This window comes from Notechis scutatus, chromosome 5 (genome assembly GCF_049901735.1).
Source record: "Notechis scutatus isolate UNSWTSFEM ecotype Mainland chromosome 5, rNotScu1.2, whole genome shotgun sequence".
NCBI classification, from domain to species: Eukaryota; Metazoa; Chordata; class Lepidosauria; order Squamata; family Elapidae; genus Notechis; species Notechis scutatus.
The window spans coordinates 52,368,467-52,390,553 of NC_142013.1; the positions used below are offsets into that span (position 1 = coordinate 52,368,467).

At 37.1% G+C, this 22,087-nt stretch overlaps 2 protein-coding genes across 2 annotated transcripts in view; one reads left to right on the forward strand and one right to left on the reverse strand.

Annotated features, from left to right (window-relative positions):
* Window positions 1–3,265: 3,265 nt before the first annotated feature.
* The window catches only part of CLIC6 (CLIC family member 6), a 117,272-nt gene continuing 98,450 nt past the window's right edge, over window positions 3,266–22,087 (forward strand). Inside the window, exon 1 of the mRNA XM_087966738.1 lies at window positions 3,266–3,408. The gene's annotated coding sequence lies outside the window, so the exon portion shown is untranslated. The remainder of the gene's footprint in view (window positions 3,409–22,087) is intronic.
* On the reverse strand, window positions 4,671–9,099 carry KCNE1 (potassium voltage-gated channel subfamily E regulatory subunit 1). Its single transcript, XM_026692473.2, has 2 exons — window positions 8,933–9,099; window positions 4,671–5,691 (listed from the first exon to the last, which is right to left on the reverse strand). The coding sequence occupies exon 2, from the start codon at window positions 5,655–5,657 to the stop codon at window positions 5,280–5,282; it is 378 nt and encodes a 125-aa protein (XP_026548258.1). The 5' UTR covers window positions 5,658–5,691; window positions 8,933–9,099; the 3' UTR covers window positions 4,671–5,279.

Consider the following 22,087-nt stretch of genomic DNA (forward strand, 5'->3'; position numbering starts at 1 on the left):
ACTCTGTAAACGATCTAAGCCCCAGAGCTCACTATAACAGCATTGCCAAAAAGGCATCAAGAGTTGTTAACCTTATTTTGTGAAGCTTCTTCTCCGGTAACATTTAATTGCTAACTAGGGTACACAAAACCTTTGCCAGATCATTTCTTGAATACAGCTTGTCCTCCTGGAACCCACATGGTATATTGGACATTAACACGATTGAGTGGGTTCAGAGGTATTTCTCAAGAAGAGTACTCCACTCCTCTACTCACAATAGTATTCCCTATGACTTCAGGCTTGAAATTTTGGGTTTGGAAAATCTGGAAATGCGCCGCCTGCCGTCTGACCTAAGCATAGTTCACAAAATTGTCTGCTATAACATCTTGCCTGTCAATGGCTTCTTCAGTTTCAACCATAATAATACACGGGCAAACAACTGATACAAACTCAAGGTAAACCGCCCCATACTCCACTGCCGAAAATACTCTTTCAGCAACAGAGTGGTCAGCGCCTGGAATGCCCTACCCGACTCCGTTGTTACAGCCTCAACCTCTCACAGCTTCAATCTCAAACTGTCTACTGTGGACCTCACCCCATTCTTAAGAGGTCCTTAAAGGGGGCGTGCATAAGCGCACCAGCGTGCCTACCACCCCTGTCTTACTGTCCCCATTTATCTGTATTTATTTCCTTTGTTCATATTTATGTTCATACCTATACTTGTTTTCTTGTACAAATAAATAAATAAATGAAATGAAATAAATAAGAAAGTCCCAATTTAGAGTCCTGGCTGTTATGTAGCCTAACTTTTTTTTTTTTGATAAGAATTAAAATTACATTAATAACAAAGAAAAAAACTACTTCCAAGCTGTACATTGCACATTGCTTTTTCATAGGTGATATCTTTAGTGACACAGCATTACTAAAATACATTTTAGTGATATCAACATGCATGTAATGACTACTCAAAGGTTTATCTAAGTTATGCCTCCTATATCAGAAAGAAATTCAGCTCCCCTTCTATTGTATCGTCTCAATTCTTATTTATCAAGGAATGTCACTTGGTGGGATTTAGGAAATAGGCCTTTTCTGTTGCCATGCCTGTTTTTCCGGAACATCATAACCCCAAAATTCAGCAGGTTGGAACTCTGCAAGCATTTGAAAGACTTTGGCTATTTTCTTGGGTGTGGATATTGAGAGGTCAATGGAGTCCATAAGATGGATGTTATTTGTAGTGATTGTTGTTGACCTCAGCTGCTACTATATGTACATTTATTGTTGTTTTTAAATTTAGCTTTAAATTGACTGCTCAGAGTCATTAATGGTTAACCATATACATTGAAATGAGTTAACGAATAAGTATACATCTGTTACCAGCAGTTTGGATGATAATGATGTTACTTTTGCCTCAATCATTCCACCAGCAGGTGGCGCTCACACAAAATGAAACCCATTTTTTTTTATTTTGCAGATCTGAAGAAATGAATCCTGATGTGTTTCATGTTTTTCTTACATTCTGGGCATATGCTGCTATTAAAAAATAAACTATTGAAAGTGTACAGCATGTTGTTATAACTAAGCAGTGTGGGTACTTGGGTTTCTTAAAATCTGCATTAGGAATTAAAAATAAAATAAAATGTTGGTGAGGATATTATTTTTTTAAATACACATGGTGACAGAATGAATTGGCTGACCAGAAAGTGCTCAGTACCAGAAGATGTTTTTCATTATAATTAGTGTTATTTTAAACAAGAATATGGTTAAACATAATATTTAGGACTCTAGTCTTTCCCCTGGTTTGTAAAACATGAAAGAAATGTTAATGGAATCTCTCAGCAATGACCCAGTGTCCAGGTTCCCGTATTATACTAAACACTTTAGTGGTGTTCCTTTGTACAGGTTTAAGCAAGAACTTCAGTTTAAATGTTGTAATCCATTTCAGGTTGCAATTTTACAATTTTTACAAACAGGATGGATGGCTTTTGTGGCATGGAAAAAAAAACAGCGAGTAATTTCATTGGGAGATATAATGCAGAAATTGAATTGTTTCTAATATATATTTTGAGTCATGCTTAAACATGATGCTTACTTTGGAAAATATCTCACCTTTTCAGATTATATATTATTTGTTTTATTATTTATTTATCTATCATATTTATGTAGTTGCCCATCTCAAAGGAATGTGATTCTGGGTGGTGAACAACACTTAATTAGAAAAGTTAAAACACAATATTTTTAAAAATTTACAAAACTATTAAAAGGTACACAAAACAAGAAATGATATTAATTACAGTCAGGAAACCATTGCAAAATCTCCCCAGTCTCTGGATCCCCAGGCCTAGTAGCATACCCAGATCTTGAGGGACTTAAGTGAACACAAAAATACAATGAATATTAATAAAGTTATGTTAGAATTATCTTTAAAACAAAATACTTGTTATACTGAATATTACCAAGCCAATTATATGAACTGGTAAAGAAGCAAGTACACAAAAATGTATTACCCCATTCGTTTGACAATTGTATAAATGTATACATTGTATAAATGTTGTATAAATGTAATTGTTTTGAATGGGTGATGAAAACAATGCTCTATATCAGGGATCCCCAACCTTTTCGACGCCGCGGCCCGGTTCCGGCGTCAGCTGGCGCCAGCGGCCCGGTTCCAGGCGTCAGCTGGGCGCGCCATCTTTTTGACGAAAAATCACTTCCGGTGGCGTCACGGAAGTGATTTTAAATCAAATAAGCGGCGCCAGCGCTTCTGGTGAGCTTTTCGGGTAGAAATGGCTTTCTATCCGGAAAAGCTCACCGCAACGCTGGCGCCGCCATCTTTTTGACGAAAAATTGCTTTTTTACCAAAAAGATGGCGGCGCCCAGCAACCAGCGGCCCGGTAAGGCTTGTTCCGCGGCCCGGTACCGGTCCGCGGACCGGCGGTTGGGGACCCCTGCTCTATATAATACAGGGTGTATCAAGGTTCCATAGACAATTTGTTATACAAACTACATTAATTTTTGAATTAGTTGCCATTTTTTATAAACACTTCCTTATCATTTGATGCATGGCCTTAGAATATTCCTATTTGTATTGGAGTACAAATCTCATTTTCCCTAGCTGAAATAGCAATGGGAGCTGTAGGCAACACAACTGAAGGGCACCAAGTTGGGGATCCTGACTAATTCTCTGGGTGATGATTAGCTAGCTTTTTTCCCCTCCTCATACCAAAAAAGACCAATAGGTGGCTATAATTTGGAGAACTGTTTTAAGTGGATGAAATATTGAACACTCATTTATTCTAGCATTTAGAAAAGGGAGGACACAAAATAGATTTTTCTGAAACTTTATTCTGATAGTGATAGGCTGGTGAAACCTGGTGAAATTCAAAGAAATGGCAAGAGAATGATTATTTCTGGGGTGATGATACAACCAAGGTAAGTTTGTCATGAATTGGCAATATATACAGGGCTATATGCAACATGTTTGAAATTAGCATTTTTATTACATTTTGTGATGAAAAATTACAAATGTATAAAGACTAATTATAATCACTTAATGTACATAAAAAGATTGAAGTTGAAATTGAAGTTGCAATTATTTGAAATCATTTATATCTATACTAATTACTTGCTGATTTCTAAAATCAAGGCTTAAGAACGAACTAGCCCATTTTCCAGGTCATTTGGCAGCCTTTAATGATACATTCCTATACCATTATTTACCAATTCCCAATCAATTGTTCCTCAATAGAGAATATTGTATAAAAATGCAGTAAAATAAACCATTTGTTTGAAATACTACAAAAGTTATATAATAACCAGAAATTACAAAATCCTTCAATAGAAATCACTTATTAGAGGAAAATGTGAAAAATTATACAAATTAAAACAAGAATCACTGAATTGTCATAAAAAAGATTGATCAATAACTGATAGGTTTGGAGAAAGATGCACAGTGATTTTTTTTTGGAAAATTGCACTCTACTGATTTCATAAGAAATCTGTCAGTGAAATGCTTATCATATATAAAATCATACTGATTTATTAATTACATTCACCTAGTGGGTGACTCTAAGCAGCAATGTATATCTGTTGCTTTTCTGTTTGGATTGTAAAAAAAAAAAAAGAATAGGTTCTAAGCCAGGGGTCTCCAACCTTGGCAACTTTAAGGCTTGTGGACTTCAACTCCCAGAATTCCTCAGCCAGCTTTGCTGGCTGAGGAATTCTGGGAGTTGAAGTCCACAAGCCTTAAAGTTGCCAAGGTTGGAGACCCCTGTTCTAAGCAATGCATAGAGAGAAAGAGAAACTCCAGGAATTGTATGTGAACCTTGGGGGAAAGGAGAGCAAGGACTGGCTTAAATGGAGCCCATGGACCAGATTGAAGCAAAAGGTCCTGCCAGTTGCAAAGCAAATCACTACTGAGATTTAAAGGTCAAAAGTCAGAATTAATCCACTGAGCTCTCCAAAACAAATATCACGAGATGAATCAGAGCTAGATTTGATCCCCAAATGGTGTCCAATATTGGTATTGAAGTGCTCTTAGCTATATAATGTAGCTGTTTAATTATAGCTCCTGCTCCTCTTTCTCTCTACATTTTCCCTTGTAAATTCATATTTTGCAAAACTGAACAGTTGCTAATGGCTGTTTCTGTATTTCCTAAATTTAAAAGTGTTTTTTTAATCCTTTTTTTTTAAAAAAAAAAATCGTAAATGTAAACAAATCTGTCCCCAGCCATAAATTTTAACTGGTTTAAAAGCCATTTGGCTGACCATCTGGATTTATACACAAATTATGTGACATATTAAACTATATTGGTCTTTCTCCATCTCTTATGAATCAGCTTCATGTTTTCTGTTGGTGAGATGGAGATACCTGCAAAATATCAAGCTGAAGCAACATTTTCATGCTTGTTGTTTTGTTAATAAGAATGAAGTCTAAAACAAGGATCTAGTCACAATACATCCAGATTTTTGAAATGGAAAAACTATGCTGGGATAAACCGTAGCTTAAAAATACTTCCTATATTTTACTGTTTAGGTTAGAACAGCTGCCTTTCCCAACATGGTGCCTCATGATGAGCTCTTCAAATAACAATTCCTTCTATTATACAGTAAGCACATCATGGTCAGGAATTGATAGAAGATGTCATTCAACACATTAGTCTGGCACCAATTCAGGGGAGGCAATAATAGAGGTTATAGCTTCTATCCCTTTACTTTTGAAATGTATTGTCCAACTGCTGTTTCTTTGGTACTCTTTGGTACTTTTGGCACAATGTCTCTTCAACAGGCTGACCATCTTGTTATTAAGATTTCACTTCAGGGATACGATTAGTAGGTTGTTCGACAGCATGCTCATTTTCCCATATACAACATGATTTATAATTTTCTACTATTTTGGCCTGAAAGTTGGATTTATCCCTCTTCTGCCAGAGATCAGTGGCAATGTAGATATTGTAGGGGTCATTGGAATGTTCCAGCTTTTTGGAGCGGATATAGCTAATCATGACCCCAAAGGTGATGAATCCAAAAAATCCAAGCAGCAGAAGTATAAACACTACTTCCAGATGGTCACTAGAATCAATGAAGGGTACAGGTGTGGGGTGGGTTTTCTTCTCTAGGTAGTCTTCTAACAATTTTGAGAGGATCACGGTTAAGGCTGTGTTGTTTGATGGCATTGCCATTGTGTCATGAGGGATGCAGCTGTTTCTACAAGATCTAGAGAAGTTTGAAAAAAGATAGTTAAAAAGAATGCATGAAAATTATAGTATCTAATACTGTCTTCAAACTGACCTATAAAAATGATACACTTTTAAAAATTGGGATTGGTTCTTGAACTGTATATGCTTCAGATCTTTATTTCATCTAAATGAATCATGTGAACCATGGGCCAATCGTCTCCCTAAACATTGCTATTATTTGTAACCAAAAGATATTCCATGTGAAACAATAATGAAACAATTGATAATATGCTTGGTAATGGAGATGAAATAAATCTGACAACATATATTGCTTTATTCCTCTGTATCTACTGTAGTCTGTTGGTTATTATAATTTTATCATGTACTCATACTTTTCATAAGAATGCGATAAGCATTTCCCTCATTGATATTTGTACACTAAAATTGCTCAGCTTCATTATGTGTTGGATAGAAATTAGTAAAAGGAAAAAGGGAACCAAAAGTAGAGGGATTGCTATATTCCCTGGTGTGTTAGGCATTTCCTAAGTTTTAGTTAAACGACATGATACCCATTTCGTATCACTGTATAACTCTGATGGTTGGATTTGGTTTTAAATTCAAAACAAGACCCTTGTAGGAAGAGATATGAAAGATTAACAACATTTCCTTTTTATGAATTAACTTCACAGGTATGAAAATTAGAAGCAGGAGAATGAAATTGCTTCATTCATTAGGCAGATAATTTGTGTTGTAAGCAGATAATTTTAATGCAGACTAGGAGTTCTAGTGGGGAAAATGGACAGTGGATTGCTCTGCTGGTTCCACCCTTCATTCCCACCCATATAGTTAATTTCTGAAAACAATTGTAGGGATGGTTCTTCACGCAGTTGGGGGCCCAAGTCGTGTATCTGATCAGGTCTGATATGATTGTGCATCTATTTCCAGGCTCTCTGCTGGTAATAAAGGCTTCCAAGTGTACTTAATTCCCCTCAAATGCAGTGGGTCTGAAAACTTTCAGAAATCTGGTGATTACCGAATTAACAGACTAACAACTAATAAGAACCACAAAAACTGATTCACGGAGTTTCAGAAACATGGATGTTTGGGCACTTTTCTTTTTTTTAATGAAGATGGTGGTTCTGTTTAGAGGCACAGGTGGGATATTGCAGTTGGCCCAGCTGTATAAATGGGGAAGCTCATTAATACAAAGCTATGCAGTATGAAGCATATAGGTGCTACATAATTTTGTGTATTTTTCACATGTTTAGTATACTCTTCTTAGTGTACACTGCCATTTGTTTATGAAGTGATCATGGTTTTATATTACATTTGTGGCACATTTGGGGTTTTCTTTGTTTTTGTTTATGATACCCTGGAATCATAGGATGAAATAGTGATTAAGAATTACTTTTCACTGGAAAAAATAGATTTCAGATTTTTTCATTTTTTATTTTCGTATGGCTATTATTCTTTAATTCTTCAGGATGTATTTATTGGAAATTTGCCCCTGTGTCCTGCTGTTTCTTCTAGAAAATTATAGCACTAATACAAAATGAATATATCCTATTTCTATATCAGATTTCTAACTATTTGGCCATGCCTCTATCTCAGATAATCATGGCACAAACATGCATTGGCAATGTCTTTTTTATGCCATGACTCCGTGATATTACCTATATTACATCTCTAGCCCATGACTGACATAGCTTTAAGATATCCTAAACTATCCCAATGTTTAAAAAAAAAAAAAAAGGTTTTCCTCTTATTCCACTCCATCCAAAAGCAGCCTGAAGGGACTCTGTGTAATACAGCAGACCTAGTCAAAATCACCATAACATGCTGGGAGCTATAGTTAAGTGAAATCTAGAAGGCCACAGTAGCTCATTTATATGCTGGATGATATTTGTTTGTTGAAAAATGTGCTTTTGTTAGTGTAAATAATTGGGCTGGATTCAATTCTGTAACTAATTTTGTCATTGGTTTCAGTTTCTAAAAAAATGTTCAGGTCTGCAACATGCATGCCATATTTTTTTTGTAGTTCTTGATTATTTTTGTATTGTGTGTGTGTGTGTGTGTGTGCGTGCATGTGTGGGCTTATGTGCACAAATGTGTTAAATTGATTAGTCTGGGGGTATTTTTCTGAGGAAGCTTTTTGTGTGAAGTTGCAGGAGATAACAAGAAATATCAGCTTAGAATAGCCTTCCTCAATTTAGCATGTTCCAAATGTATTGGGATTATAACTCCTTGAATGTTTGGCTTAGTATGGTCTTTGCCTGTGAAAACTTGGTGGGGTGGGAGAATTGTAAACATAACTAGAGAACAAGACCTTGAGGAAGTCAGAAGCATCTACAGTAATATCTATGCATGTAACTATCCATTTTTGGGTGTGTATAATTACAACTGATTAGTGTCAAATTACTCAATCTCCCTTGGATATTAACAGATTGATTTATTGCATATAATTAACTTTTTAGAAACAGTGATCAGCTTTCCATTGAGCAAGAGGCATGCCATGAAACCTTATTTCTGCCCCCCTTTCCCCAAATAATATGCAGTATGCACATTAAGAGCAGATGCGGATCTTTGCATCAAATGGTATTTAAAAGGATAAGCTATCTGCCTACATAGATTAAGAAGAAAAGAAAAGAAAACTGAATGCTGTGTAGTTTGTTTTTTTTAATATAGGGCTCCAGTGTCTATGTACAATGTAATCCCCTCTTTTTAAAAATATTATTTATTTCCAAACAAGTGGATATAATATTGTAAAGAATTACTACACTGGTGTGAACAGTTAGAGTTGTTTGCCACATTCTAATTCACATGTATAATGTGTATTTGAAAAATTCTTCATAGCAATACTACATGTGCACATGTGTGTGCATACACACACACACACACACACACAATATCTGAATTGTCAAGTTTCAGGCAAGATGTCAACACTGCATGTTAATCAATATAACAGTGGATGTAAAAGTTAAATCCTATAATTTAAAGTTAAATCCTATAGTTCACCTATAATTTCAAGTGCTGTGATGTTTCAAAGCAAAAATAATTCCCATGCTTCCCCCTTCAGCAAAAAAAAAAAAAAGAGTATTTTACAGTATAAAATAACTTCAGGACAAAATCAATCGATGAATAAAAATAATCAAGCCAATGAAAAGAAGCCCAGGAGATGCCAGGCTGCTGCCTCAGGTGCCCCAACAGAAAAGAAGATTTACATTTCTGATTAGCAAGAAGCGAGGGCAGAAGCCAACTGGGAAAACATGCAAACTCACCAAGTTGTGCGAAGGAGGGAGCCTGCAACCTGGGATGCTGTGAGTCAGGCTCACGCTCTGAGAATGGCTAGAAAGAAGCCTGAAGTTTGGCTGTTGGGAATCCACCCAGCTTGTACGGCTGTGCCTCCTGGGAGGGACCTAGTGACTGAGCTCACAGCCTCCTGCTTTGAGAGCGCACATGAGAGAAGGCAGCCTATAATCAGCTGGCAGAACAGCAACACGAGGTAGAGGAAGGTGACACAGACTTCCAGGTAGAGAAGGAATGCTCAGGGACACAAACAAGCAAGGAAATGGGCCATGTGCAGAGAAGAGCCTGATGTTCATGCGGCATCATCTGTCATTTTCCTGGACTGCTTTTCTTTATGCTTTTCATTGTTTAATTTTACTTTAGTTTTAATCCTACAATGCTTATTGAGAATCGCTTGTACTCATAGATTAAGAGATAATTTTATAGTTGTATTGATATGTGCTGCAAAGGAAATTGGGAGCGTCCTCTTTGTACTGCATTTCCTTCGATTCTTTCTTTTTGTACTTTTACTCTTTTTCTTCCAACTCTCTTCTTTTTTTTTTCTTTACTGCTTTTACTCTTTATTAGTTTGTGTTACTTTTTATGTTCTTTGTAAAAATTTAATGAAAAGATCATTAAAAATAAATTCCCAGAATTGCAATTTGGGGGGGTGGTGCGATTATATAAATCACTTCAATCACTATATAAATCTATCAGTCAACCATCTGTTAACACAAGGGTCAGAATAATTCTGACTTGTATTACAGAACAAATAGGCAGGGGCAATTTAAAAAGCCACTGATTCAGTTCTGTGGAGCTGCTTTATTAAAAAGAGAGAATGACTGGCCCAAATCACCCAGCCATTTTCCATGACTAAAACTTAGGTCTCCCAGTTTCCAGTCTGATGCCTTAACAATCACTTAGTAGTGATGAGATCCAGGGTAGACCAAGCAACTTTGTATTAGAAAGTTTGGGCAAAGCCTCATCACTCTGCCTGCAGTTGCAGACCTGCACAAAGGTAGCATTAAAGTTCTCTTTCAGGGCAAGGAACAAATCCGACAAAGAGTTTGCAGTTTTCCTTGATATGCTCCAGGTCCTTTGGAGTTTAGTTCCCAGAACTCCCACCTAACATTTACATACCGGTTCTGAGCTGGGGTTGAATTCTTTCCTTATGATTTTATGAAGCAACTCTTTCATCTTATCTGTCTCTCCTTTTTCTTTCTGTCTTGTGAACAATATAAAACAACTACCCCATCTACAATTACCCTGATCAGCTTGGATCATTGGATTCTTGCTGCTAATGTCAGGAAGCTAGATAACACCATATTAAAACACAAACAAACCTACCACACTTTACCCTAGAATATTCTGAGTATCTATCCAATCCAATAGTTAACTTGTGGTTCAGGGTGCTGTGCAAATTCTGAACATTGAGTTTATTAAATAAATTGAACCTAACTTGCCTTGGATAAATACGTCATGTGAACACTCCCAGTCTGGACACTGGTAGTCAACAGACCATGATCAGCTAATCTGTGTTGACTGGATTACTGGTTCTTCCCTAGTGTATTCCTTGAGAGAAAGATAAGCATGAGGGTATTGAAAGGACTGCATAGAAATGTATATTTATGTAGAGCAAAATGTTGTTTATCACAGGGCAAAAAGATTCACATGAAATAATGATATTTTGCACAGCATCTGAATTTACTCTCTCCAACCGCAATGTTTCTTCTACAGAAGCGCCATAAAATCATTTTAGCAACACAATGGGTCTTGCTTCTCCCAGAATGCTTCAGAATGGGCCCTTTTGAGAGCCGTGACTCTGAGAACTTTTTAAGAAAGTGTTTACATTTTTTAAAAACAGGGACTTTAAAAGGAAAAAAAAAGTACCAGCATCCCCACCAGACACTCTACTTTCTATAATTTTTAAGTAAATCTTCAGCTGAAAGCATTGCACAGTCAGTTTGCTCACCCTGTTCTATATGTCCAGCTGACAGCAATGTGTACCCAGTTTTGTGTACTAGATCATGTTCTTTCTTATCCCTTTGATTTTATCTTCAAAACAAATTGCTGGTATTAGTGATTGATTTTGTGGGTAAGGAAGAAAAGGCAGCTGTATGTAGCATAGGCAAAAATGCTTTGTTGGTACCCAGTGACACTTTCCAGGTACTTATGTTTAATATTATATAGTTATTTCTGAAAGATTTCACAATGAAATCATGGCACAACTTGAGTTAAAAATAGAGAGCAGAGAAAGACTCTATTTACGAAACACTGCAGAAAGAAGGAAAGCCAAGGTGAGAAGTTATGTCTAGGGGATCCTTATTTTTATGTATTGTAGTTTATTTGAAAAAAAAATGAGTCAGTGCTTAATCGGTAACATTGGAATGCTGAGACATCATCTGTATGAAAATTCTGCCATCTTTGGAAGCAAGAAACGGTAGTAAACTGTTTACTGCAAATTCAGAAGCAGTCTTTTTGTTTATTTAGGTGAAAACTAAATGAATTCAAACACTGTAAGTTTGAAACAGTACTTAGATATTTGCTTGTACATATTTTATGTCTTTTGCTTTCCAGATCTGTGCCTTAGATCTTCAGTTATTTGGCAGTACCTTGGGCAGCCAGTGCTTTATCTCTCTTTTACAACCAAGAGTTTTGTCAGTATTTGGTAACCTTCTAGCAAAGGAAAAGAGGCTCAGGTTCAGAAACAGCTTGAACAATCCAACAGGAGTAGATGCTAGAACTATCAACTTCCATTCACAACCATAAGAATGTTGGCCATCCACAGCTGAGGTATGTTCATTCTTTGGCCATTATAGGATCATTTACACCAGAGGATTGTTGGGACGCAGCAACTTAATGATTCATGGCAGGATGAACACACTGGTGTAGATTTCAAGGCACTGAAATCATATGGACTATAAACATATCTATATTAATTATGAAATGAATGAGTCAGCACTTGTGTAGCTTGAGGTATGGAGGATGAAGGAAAAACACAAACATGTATAGAACTGGTTTATCCAAACAAGCAGAAGCAAATTTGTACATTCGCCTTAAGCATGTAACTTAAACAAATGCATTTATCAGTTTAGGTGCTTTTAGAGGTTGAGCCAATACAAACAAGTAGATGTTGCCAGGGTCAAATCTAAATTTGAATTGAACTGAAATCAAATTATTTAGATGCAATTTGTACAATGTTCCCAATAGGCATGGTTATTCCCCCCCCATGAACAAGAAAATTGAAAAGACTTTCAAAAACTGGTTTCCTAGGTTGAACAATGGTTGCCTGTTTTCACAAATAAAACTACAACAAGCATGTGCTTAGCCAACTGAATAGGTGCATTTAATTATTTATTAAATTTATGTCCTGCCTTTCCTCCAAGAGCTCAAGGAGGTATACATAAACTCTCACCTCCATATTTTCTAAAATAACCCCATGGGATGTTTGAACGGAGAGAGACTGACTAAGACAAAGTTACTCAGCACGCTTTCGTGGCTGAAATTGAGCCTGAACCTAGATCTTCAAAGTTAAACATTTCCTAGGACCAGGAGGAAATTACAAATAACTAGCAGCATTAAACTAGAAAAAACTAGAGGATCACTGCAAATGATAAGATGATGTTGTAGCACTAATAAATGCATGATTAATATTCACTTACGGGTATCCTAAATTTTGTGTTTTATAAGCTTAAATATCCACACTGGTTTTTCATATGTATATGAATATGTATATAACAAACAAAAATTTGATGAGCTGGAATAGAATTATACTTTCATTTTACTTTCAGTCTCTACATATTTTTCCAAAAACCAGATCTGCACAACTGTTTAATGTGTAAACCCTTCCCTGGCCATGGACAAGGGTAAATGAGAGAAGATCAAATTATCATTCAGCTTTGTTTGGGTATTTTCCCACGTCATTGCAGTTGTGCTTTTAAAGTTGTAGCAACGTTTCGGCAGAATCTCATCTGCCATCATCAGGCTTCTGTATAGTGTTCATCTGTATAGCGTTCATCTATAGTGTTCATCTATACAGAAGCCTGATGATGGCAGATGAGATTCTGCCGAAACGTTGCTACAACTTTAAAAGCACAACTATAATGACGTGGAAAATACCCGAACAAAGCTGAATAACATATATAGTTAAGAATACCATATAAATCTTAAGAATATATATATATATATATATATATATATATATATATATATATATATATATATATATATATATGTATGTATGTATGTATGTATGTATGTATGTATGTATGTCTATGCTGCACGAAGTTAAAATTCTTTCATATCTGAAGGCATCAGAATGGGGAAGGCTAGTTTTATATATGTAATATGTTCAGCGTCTGATTGAGTTTCACACGGTGCATCTTTCTCATGATCACACAGACAAAATCACATCAAGCAAAAACCATCCTAAGGACCAATTTACATTTTTTATTTATTTGTAACAATGTAAGATTGAAAAAATTGTTTCTCCAGGAGTTTGACATTTGCATTTAGATAGCTCTGTAAGCATCATGCTGCCAAAACAAATAAATAACTTTGGATGCTTTGCTGACTTGGTTGGAAGATAGTAAAAGCGGGAAATAAGTGCAACTGCTTTGCCATTCAGTGATTAACCTATTTACTTTCCTGCAAAGTAATACTTCTGATTTCATTGTGTTGATATATTGTGACTTGTGTACTTAATAACCAGGGTCTCTTTGGAATTAATCAAGGACTTCAGATAAATTTAGCTGATAATCTCACATGGTTAGCAGAATGCTAATCTTTTCTTTGGGTCCATTTCTCCTTCAGGTAATCCCTCAAGACCTGATCCTCCATCCTTGTGATTTTATTCACTTAGAAGCATGCAATAAAATCATCTACCCCAGAAGTACAACAGCCCAAACTAGCTAAATCCCATTTAGTTTATTATTATTATTACCTTTATTGCCAAAGTACAACATATGTACAATGAGATTGGCTGAGCCTCTTTACCAGCCAAGATCTCCATGTCTTCAACTCTGCTACCAGCTCCTTAGCCCATTTTAACTTACTTCAGGGTGAGAGAGTTTCTGCCTGTGTGAAAACTTTATATTTATTTTACCCCAGTTATTTTCCAAGCTTCTCAGCCATACAGTATAGTACAGCATATGCTGTACGTCTGGGAGATCATGTTACACAATGACATCTGCTTCAGAGTTGCTCTAGGGAAGAAGAATCCAAAATCCATAGCTGTGTTTTAATTTTCTGAGCATTATCTACAACCTCTCAAACTGTATATAAGTTTTTGAGTTCTTCAAATGCTTAACCAAAAAAGGGGTTATAAAAATCGGGATTAGCAAAGATTAAGCCAGTCCAAAAATTAGGACAGTGGGTTCACTCAGGAAGTCTGTAATTCAAAGTCAGTTTCAAGTTGCAGATTGTGGATTAAATAATTAAATTATGCCATCAGAGACAAACTAAGCCAAAGGTGTATCTATATAAACAGATAAACTAAGTCAAAGGTCCTCTATAAATAGTAACACTTTGGAAAATGTTTATGAATTATCATACCTCTGTGGAAAAGATGTTGCTTTTAGCAGTTGTTGTGGGGAAACTGTTTATATGAGACATCCATGCTCATGTTTATGGTGGAAGTGACTGTCTCTCTCATAATTATTTCAAGAACAATGCTACCAAGTCAGCCACAGTTATGCACAAGGAAATTTCTGTAAATGGTTTCTCAGAATTACTGTGATCAGTTGGGAGCTGGGTCACTTTGTCCTGGATTATAGCCATTGCAAATGTACTTTGTGTGAAGACATTTTAAAACCATGACACCTAGAACTGACTCTTCAAACATCTCTTTGATCAGTTAATCATTTAGGCTTCTTCCTAATAGAGGTATTTGTTTGTTTGTTTTAAGTACAAGAAATACTGCCTTGATGTCTCCATATATGTAAGTCACATGGAAAGAATGCATTCTTGAAGCTCCAGTTTCAAATCTCACATCAGCCATGAATTTATGGAGTCCTCGTAAACATGCTTCTCATGTTTGTTTCACAGGTTGCTGACTTTATGGAACAATGTCTGCAAACTTCTTTCATTATGTATGTAAAACATAATATGAATACAAGTTCTTGGTTAAGAGGCATGATATTGTTTCAGTAGATTAATAACTATGCCTGTGTTTCAAATGAAGCTATGATTGACCACACACATACACATAGAGATCAGTCTTTGCAGAAAGAAAACAAATATCTCCCAAAATATGTGATAATCTTAGAATAAACACAGATAAATCATACCTAACACATTGACCTGAAATATTTAAGACACTCCCAATGATTGTTTAAACTAAGCCAGTGCTAAATAATATTGACACAAATGCAAGAGATCCAGATCGCTAAACCAAGAATGAGAACTATTTTTTTTCTTTTTACTTCAAGGCCACAATAATTATGGGGAAGCAAATAAAATGGTATGCCTGTAAAAGTCTATATCTGCAGAAGTGAGGGGACACCCTAAAATTTTACCCTTTCCCTCATTTTAAATTGTCTTTAGAAGGACCAGGTGGTTTCCTAGTGAGAGATCAGCATTGCCAAATAAACACCTTGATTCACATTCTCTCTTTCTCAAATACATCCGTATCATTTATTGTCCCCATCACTCACATGCATTCAGTGCATTCCAAGGAAGGGAAACATACCTGAGTTCTGTGAAATCTGGAGTCAGTAGATCCATGGTTGGCCTGTTTCCTTTGGTCCTCAGCAAAGATCCGAGAACACAGCTCTCTGAAATTGCCAACACTTTGAGACACTGGTTCCCTTGATAGCTAGCTTTCCTGATGAGTACATGGGTGCAATGGGCTGTGAGAATAATTTTGGGAAACAGGAGGAAGAGCCACAGCCTAGCAATCATCTGACACGAGATATCTCAACCCCCAGAAGATATGGGGGTGAAGAAAGCATCTCAGAAGACACTCTAGAGTTTTCTGGAAAGTAAAAGCAAGGGAGGGTCGAAATACTGTAGACCTGCAGGATTCTGTTAATCATAACTTGACAACAATAATTTGGGTTTCTCATCTGAGTTCCTTAAAGGGTTGACAGCGGAGGGGTGAAGCTTAAGGGAGCCATTTATCCTCAGTGAAAAACATGTTGGATTGGGACACTTGGCAAACTGAAGTCGATTTTGCCCTTACTCTAATCCTAATAGGAACACAAAGCAAGAGTTTGAAAAACACCAGGAAGCCTTTCAGTGGGATAAACAAATATATGTGTGTGTCTTTAGAGAAAAACATACACTAAAAAAGTAAAAATCTTTCAACTGATCCCATTCCTGTTGGCATCATGAATAGTGCAAAAATATGCAGAATAACTCTTTATTGCAAAAAACAGTTGTTACAATTTTTGTAATCTGGAACTATGAAACACCTAATTATTTAAAAACTATTTGCTCTTTTTTGGGAACTCTTAACTTTCTTTAAGAAAAATTGGCATTAATGGTTCATTCATTCAAATAACTCAATGGTTTATATATATATATAGATATATATATATATCTTAAGTTTTCGCGGGTACTTACATGTATGGTATTCAGCTTTGTTCGAGTATTTTCCCACGTCATTATAGTTGTACTTTTAAAGATGTAGTATTGGACAGACCAATAGAAGAATAAGTACCCACCTGGATGAACACAAAAATGCAGTAAAAAAGCTGGAACACGCTTCCTCACTAGTCCAACACATGAAAGCCACAGGTCAAAGCATCAACTTAAATGGCACCCAAACCCTAGCCACTATAGAAAACCCCAGCCACAGAATTATCAGAGAAGCCATAGAGATTGAAAAAAGACCTGAAAGCATGAATAGAAGAGATGATTTCACCAGACTGTCAATTATTTGGAAGCCTGCACTCACAAACAAAAAAATCTCCACACCACAAGCCAGGCAAACACCTGGGCACAAACAGATCCCCCCTGATACCTCCAGCTCAAACACACCCCAACCAGGCACCCAGATGAAACCTAGCTTCCTAATAAATGATAGCCGTCCATTTACTCGGAGCCAAGCTGCACTAAAAGCCTCCAATACAGGAACACAATGTTGCCAGCCAATCAAGACAAAAAAAGCCACAAAACAGACAGAAGATATTAGAAACACCAATCAAGCAGAACACAGCAAACTCCAAGACCAATAAACACAGACCAAGACTCCCAACCAATCAGGATGAAGAAAAAACCATTCTGGCACAGCAGTAGGCTAGCCCCAAATTTAAAACTGAAACAACTGTAAAAGTCTGACTCACAGACGAACTCAATACAGAAGCCTGATGAAGGCAGATGAGATTCTGCCGAAACGTTGCTACAACTTTAAAAGTACAACTATAATGACGTGGGAAAATACCCGAACAAAGCTGAATAACATACATACATACATACATACATACATACATACATACATACATACACACACACACACACACACACACACACACACACACACATATATATATATATATATATATATATATATATATATATATATATATTGTGTGTGTGTGTGTGTGTGTGTGTGTGTGTGTGTGTGTTTTTTCTGAGGTTCTCGGGGTATTTGTATGTGGATCTTTGGTTATTCGGGTTTTCTCCCGCGTAAAATTGGAAGTATCTAGGTAACATTTCGATGAAGTCTCATTCATCATCTTCAGGCTTGTGTCTTTGGCTCTGTGCTTCTCAGAGTAATGTGAGCTTGCAGCTGCTTCTTCCTTTTAACTGCTAGTGGGGGTGTGACTTGATTGGGTGGGGGTGTTGTCATTGGTTGGGGGTTTGGCTGTGTTCTGATTGGTTGGGGGTTGGCTGTGTTCTGATTGGCTGGGGGTGTGTTCTGTTCAGGTGGGGGCTTGGTTGTGCTCAGGTTAGTCTTAGTTGTTGGGGGATTTGAGCTGGTGAGCTGTGATCCTGCTGTTTGGCTTCGCGTTCGTGGTCATGCCGCATCTTCATGGTGGGGGTCACTTCACTTCATGTATGGGTCGGAGGGGTTTGAAGCAGGTAGTGATGCAGCTGCGGTGTGGCTTCTGGTCCGTGGTCGTGTCTCATCTTCTGTGTGGGTGTGAGTCTGCTTTCTACATGGAAGTGTAGCATCTTGTGTGGCCCTCATGGAAGTGTAGCATCTTGTGTGGCCCTCGTGGGTGTGGATCTGGTGTCATTCTTCATGTTAGGTACTCATCTGTTCATGAGGGCGGGTTTCCAAATGGCTGGTAGGCGGGAGGTGTCATCTTGTTTATTCATGCTGTGTGGGCATTTTTCTATCTCTATGGCTTCTCTGATTATTCTGTTGTTGAAGTGTTCGGTTTTGGCAATAGTTCTGGTATTTTTAAAGTCAATCTCATGTCCTGTGGCTTTGAGGTGTTGGACCAGGGAAGAGGTCGGTTCTTGTTTTGATTGAGTTCTTGTGTTCTTCAATGCGTGCACTTATTCTTCTGTTAGTTTGTCTGATGTATGTGGTGGGGCAGGCGGTGCAAGGGATTTCGTATACTCCTTGGTTTTCTAACTCGATTTTGTCTTTAGGGTTTCTTAGGATGGTGGATATTTTTCTGTTTGTGCAGAATGCTGTTTTAAATGTTGTGTTTTTGGAGGATCTTGCTGATTTTGTCTGTAGTGCCTTTTATATATGGCAGGAGGGCTTTGCTGTTCTCTTATTCTCCTCCCATATATATATATATGTTTTCTTATATATACATACCTACAGTATATATATATAAAATATGGCTGAAAGTTGTCATTGCAACTGACATAGAGATCTGTGACTGAATATTTAATACTTTTTAAAGATATAAAAGCAAGCTTTTGGCAAATAGAGGATAAAATGGATTTTCCCAAAGATGCTTTTTCAGGAGGCCATTGGATTTTCTTGTTTTTTTCTTTTGAAGACGTTTTGCTCCTCATCGAAGAAGCTTCTTCAGTTCTGACAGAATAGTGGGGAATGGAAGGATTTATATTCCTTGCAGACAGCTGGTAATCTGCATCCTTTATTTAGAGGGTCGTGAAGCATTTGGAGGTTTATCTGTGCCCTCGGGGTCACCTGAGAAGTGCTCCTGGTTCCTGTAGTCTGTCATTTTTCTCTGGAAATCTATTCCTACTCCCACACCATTCAAAGGGTGTTCATCCCAAATTGGGACAATCATGACCTGGATGACTGGAGAATCTCTACAGATGATAAAATGGATTGTGATCAAGTCCCTGAAAAAGGGTTAACATGTATCTCCATGTTACTTCCATTATTTAAACGTGCTGATTTTTGCAGAAGACAAAGCAAAAAAATGAACGGACAAAAAAACAATTTGTGTCTCTAACCATCCATTTGGCCATGCTTGTTGGAGATTATAGGATGGGAAGCTCAATGCATTTGGAACGCTGACTGAAGAGGCAGTTAGGTACAACTCTGAGGAGAATCTGAGCACCAGAGATCTCCCATATTCCTTTTAGTGTGGTCTCATCATATACAAAATTAAATAATTGAATCTTGTAGTTCATTCAGCAAGAAAGAAACCATGAGAATGTACTCTAATCTCTCTAATTGCATCTGTAATTATGGCTGCAATTCAAATCTGTTATCTCACATTGAGAAGAGTAATAAGACCCAGTCTAACAATATACAATGGTAGATCAGATACTCTGAAGAACAAAGAACAAAACACAATGCCTGTACTTACGTTGGAATAAGCAAGTCTTTTATGTCATAAGAGTATTGCTTTTTTTTCATAGGAACAAATATATTTAAGTCTCAATGCTTCAGTAAGTTCTTGTTCTAAACAAAATGCTGACATTTCATGAAGTGGAATTGGCTGGAGGAGGATGAGTTTGCAACCTCATTTTAGAAGGTGGAAATGTTATCCTCCTTCAATCTGTTGCCTTCAGATACATTAGCAATAGCATTTAGACGTATGTATATATTGAAATTATATTCCCACTATTCCCAATTTACAGGTCAAAGATTGTACTATAACTCGCCCTCCAAAAATAGCAAAAATCCCACCCCGCAAAAAAGGAAAAAGAAAGAGAAACAGCAAAAGTTTTCCGGTTCATTGATTATGGAAAACTAAAATCTAAAATATAAATGCTGGGAAGCAGCAACATTTGCTTTATTGTTTACCACATAGAATGGGGTGAACAACCATTCAAAATTATTCAGATTGTTTGAGATGTTTGCCCAGAATAGAAAAAAAATATTTTCAATAGAACAATAGGAGTAGTTGGTACTGTAGTGACACAGCAGCTAAATGAATACTATATCCTAATTAAAAACTAAATAATGTGGCAGCCAAAGTTAATAAGATCTATAACACAATTGTAGTGAAATTGACAGTCACATGAAATAAGTTGGCAAGCATCTCATTAAATCAAGGTTGAAATATGGAATGCTGATTCAAATCTCTGTATGATACATTATAGTGTACTATTGTCCTTCTCAATTTGCTGTTCTTCTCATATGTTGTGCCAAATTTCATCATCCCCATTCCTTTGGCGATGCTAGCTGAGAATGATGAGATTTGAAGTCTAAAGAGTTGAAAAGTACTAGGTTGGGGAACACTGAGTTATAATAATAAAAGTATTGAAGAATAGATGTAGATCTCCTTCTGAGCCGGCATTGGCCAATTAGAGACTTCCTTATTCAGAAGAGAGCACGGAGTGAACCCCATCAAGGTTAATCATAATACTGAAGAAATGTCCTGCCCTGGCTAGCATAATAGAAAATATATTTGTCATACATTTTTATAAGTAGTTTAGCAAAAACTGAAAGGTAATCTCTCACATGTATTGATCTCTTCCAGAGCAACTCTCCATATCTCAGTTAAATTGCTTTCCATCTGTGAGCAGGCCTGAGGAGAGGGGGGTGCAGCCGGTACATTGTTCTGGGGCCCATTGAACTCAAAGAAGGCCCATGAAGGGGATTAATTTTTTTTTTTTTTACAAAAGTAAATGTTTAAAAAGAAAAACAATATTGGATATAAACTTCGTGCTTTTTACTTTGTGTATATAGCAAAACTACCTCGCAGCCTTGTTTGACATAACCTTTATTAATCTAAAACTCAGTGAACAGTTATTTATGTAATTTATTGAATTTTAATTTTATTTCTATGGCACCCCTCCGCAGGAGAGAAACTGCTCTCCTGGCCTGCCCTGTGCATGCACTGCTCTGCCCCGCCGCCTTTATGCCGCGCCACTCTCCATGGGAGAGGAGCAGTGCTCCTGGTCTGCCCCATGCATGCGTGCGTGACACCCCGCCCAGGCCGGTCCTGGCCCTGCCAGCACCATGAAGAGCCTGGCTGAGGAGGCGGCTATGCCGCTGCCTTCAGGTGGATGCTCTGGACCAGGGACACCCTCTTGTGAGGGGCCTATTTTTGTCTTGTTCCAGCACTTAGATTAGATTAGATTCAACTTTATTGTCATTGCACATGAACACAGGCAACGAAATGCAGTTAGCATCTAACCAGAAGTGCAAAACAGCAATGAAATATAAATATGTATAGACAAATATACAGAATATATAACTATATATGGATATGCAGAATATCTATGAATATACAGAATATATATCTATGAAATAAATATATTCGACTGTACAGAGTGTTTATGAGCATGTTGAATATAAGTATAATGCACAGACATATTGAATTGTATATTGTATATTGTATAATGCACAGAGAGTTTATACAAGATATATATTGTCAGGGGAAATAGCAGTGTGTATGTGGGGATAGACAAATTGAGTTCAGTAAGGAAACCGCTGTGTGGTAGAAGCTGTTCCTTAGCCTGCTGGTCTTGGACTGCAGGCACCTGAACCTCTTCCTAGATGGAAGCAGAGTAAACAGTTTACAGTTTACAATGTTGTGGGCTTTCCGCAGACATCTTTTCCTCTGAATGTCCACAATGGCAGGAAGTGGGATCCCTATAATACGTTGGGTGGTTTTTACCACCCTCTGTAATGCCTTCTTTTCTTTAATGGTGCAATTTCCATACCAGACTGAAATACAGCTGGTTAGTATGTTCTCGACTGCACAGCGGTAGAATTTGATCAGAATAGTTGGGGAAAGGTGGTTCTTCCTCAAGAGTCTCAGAAAGAAGAGGCGCTGGTGAGCTTTCTTGATCAGGCTGGTGGTGTTGATCTGCCA

Coding starts and splice junctions, on each gene's coding strand:
- KCNE1 (XM_026692473.2), bottom strand. CDS start 5,657: ATGGCAATGCCATCAAACAACACAGCCTTAACCGTGATCCTCTCAAAA.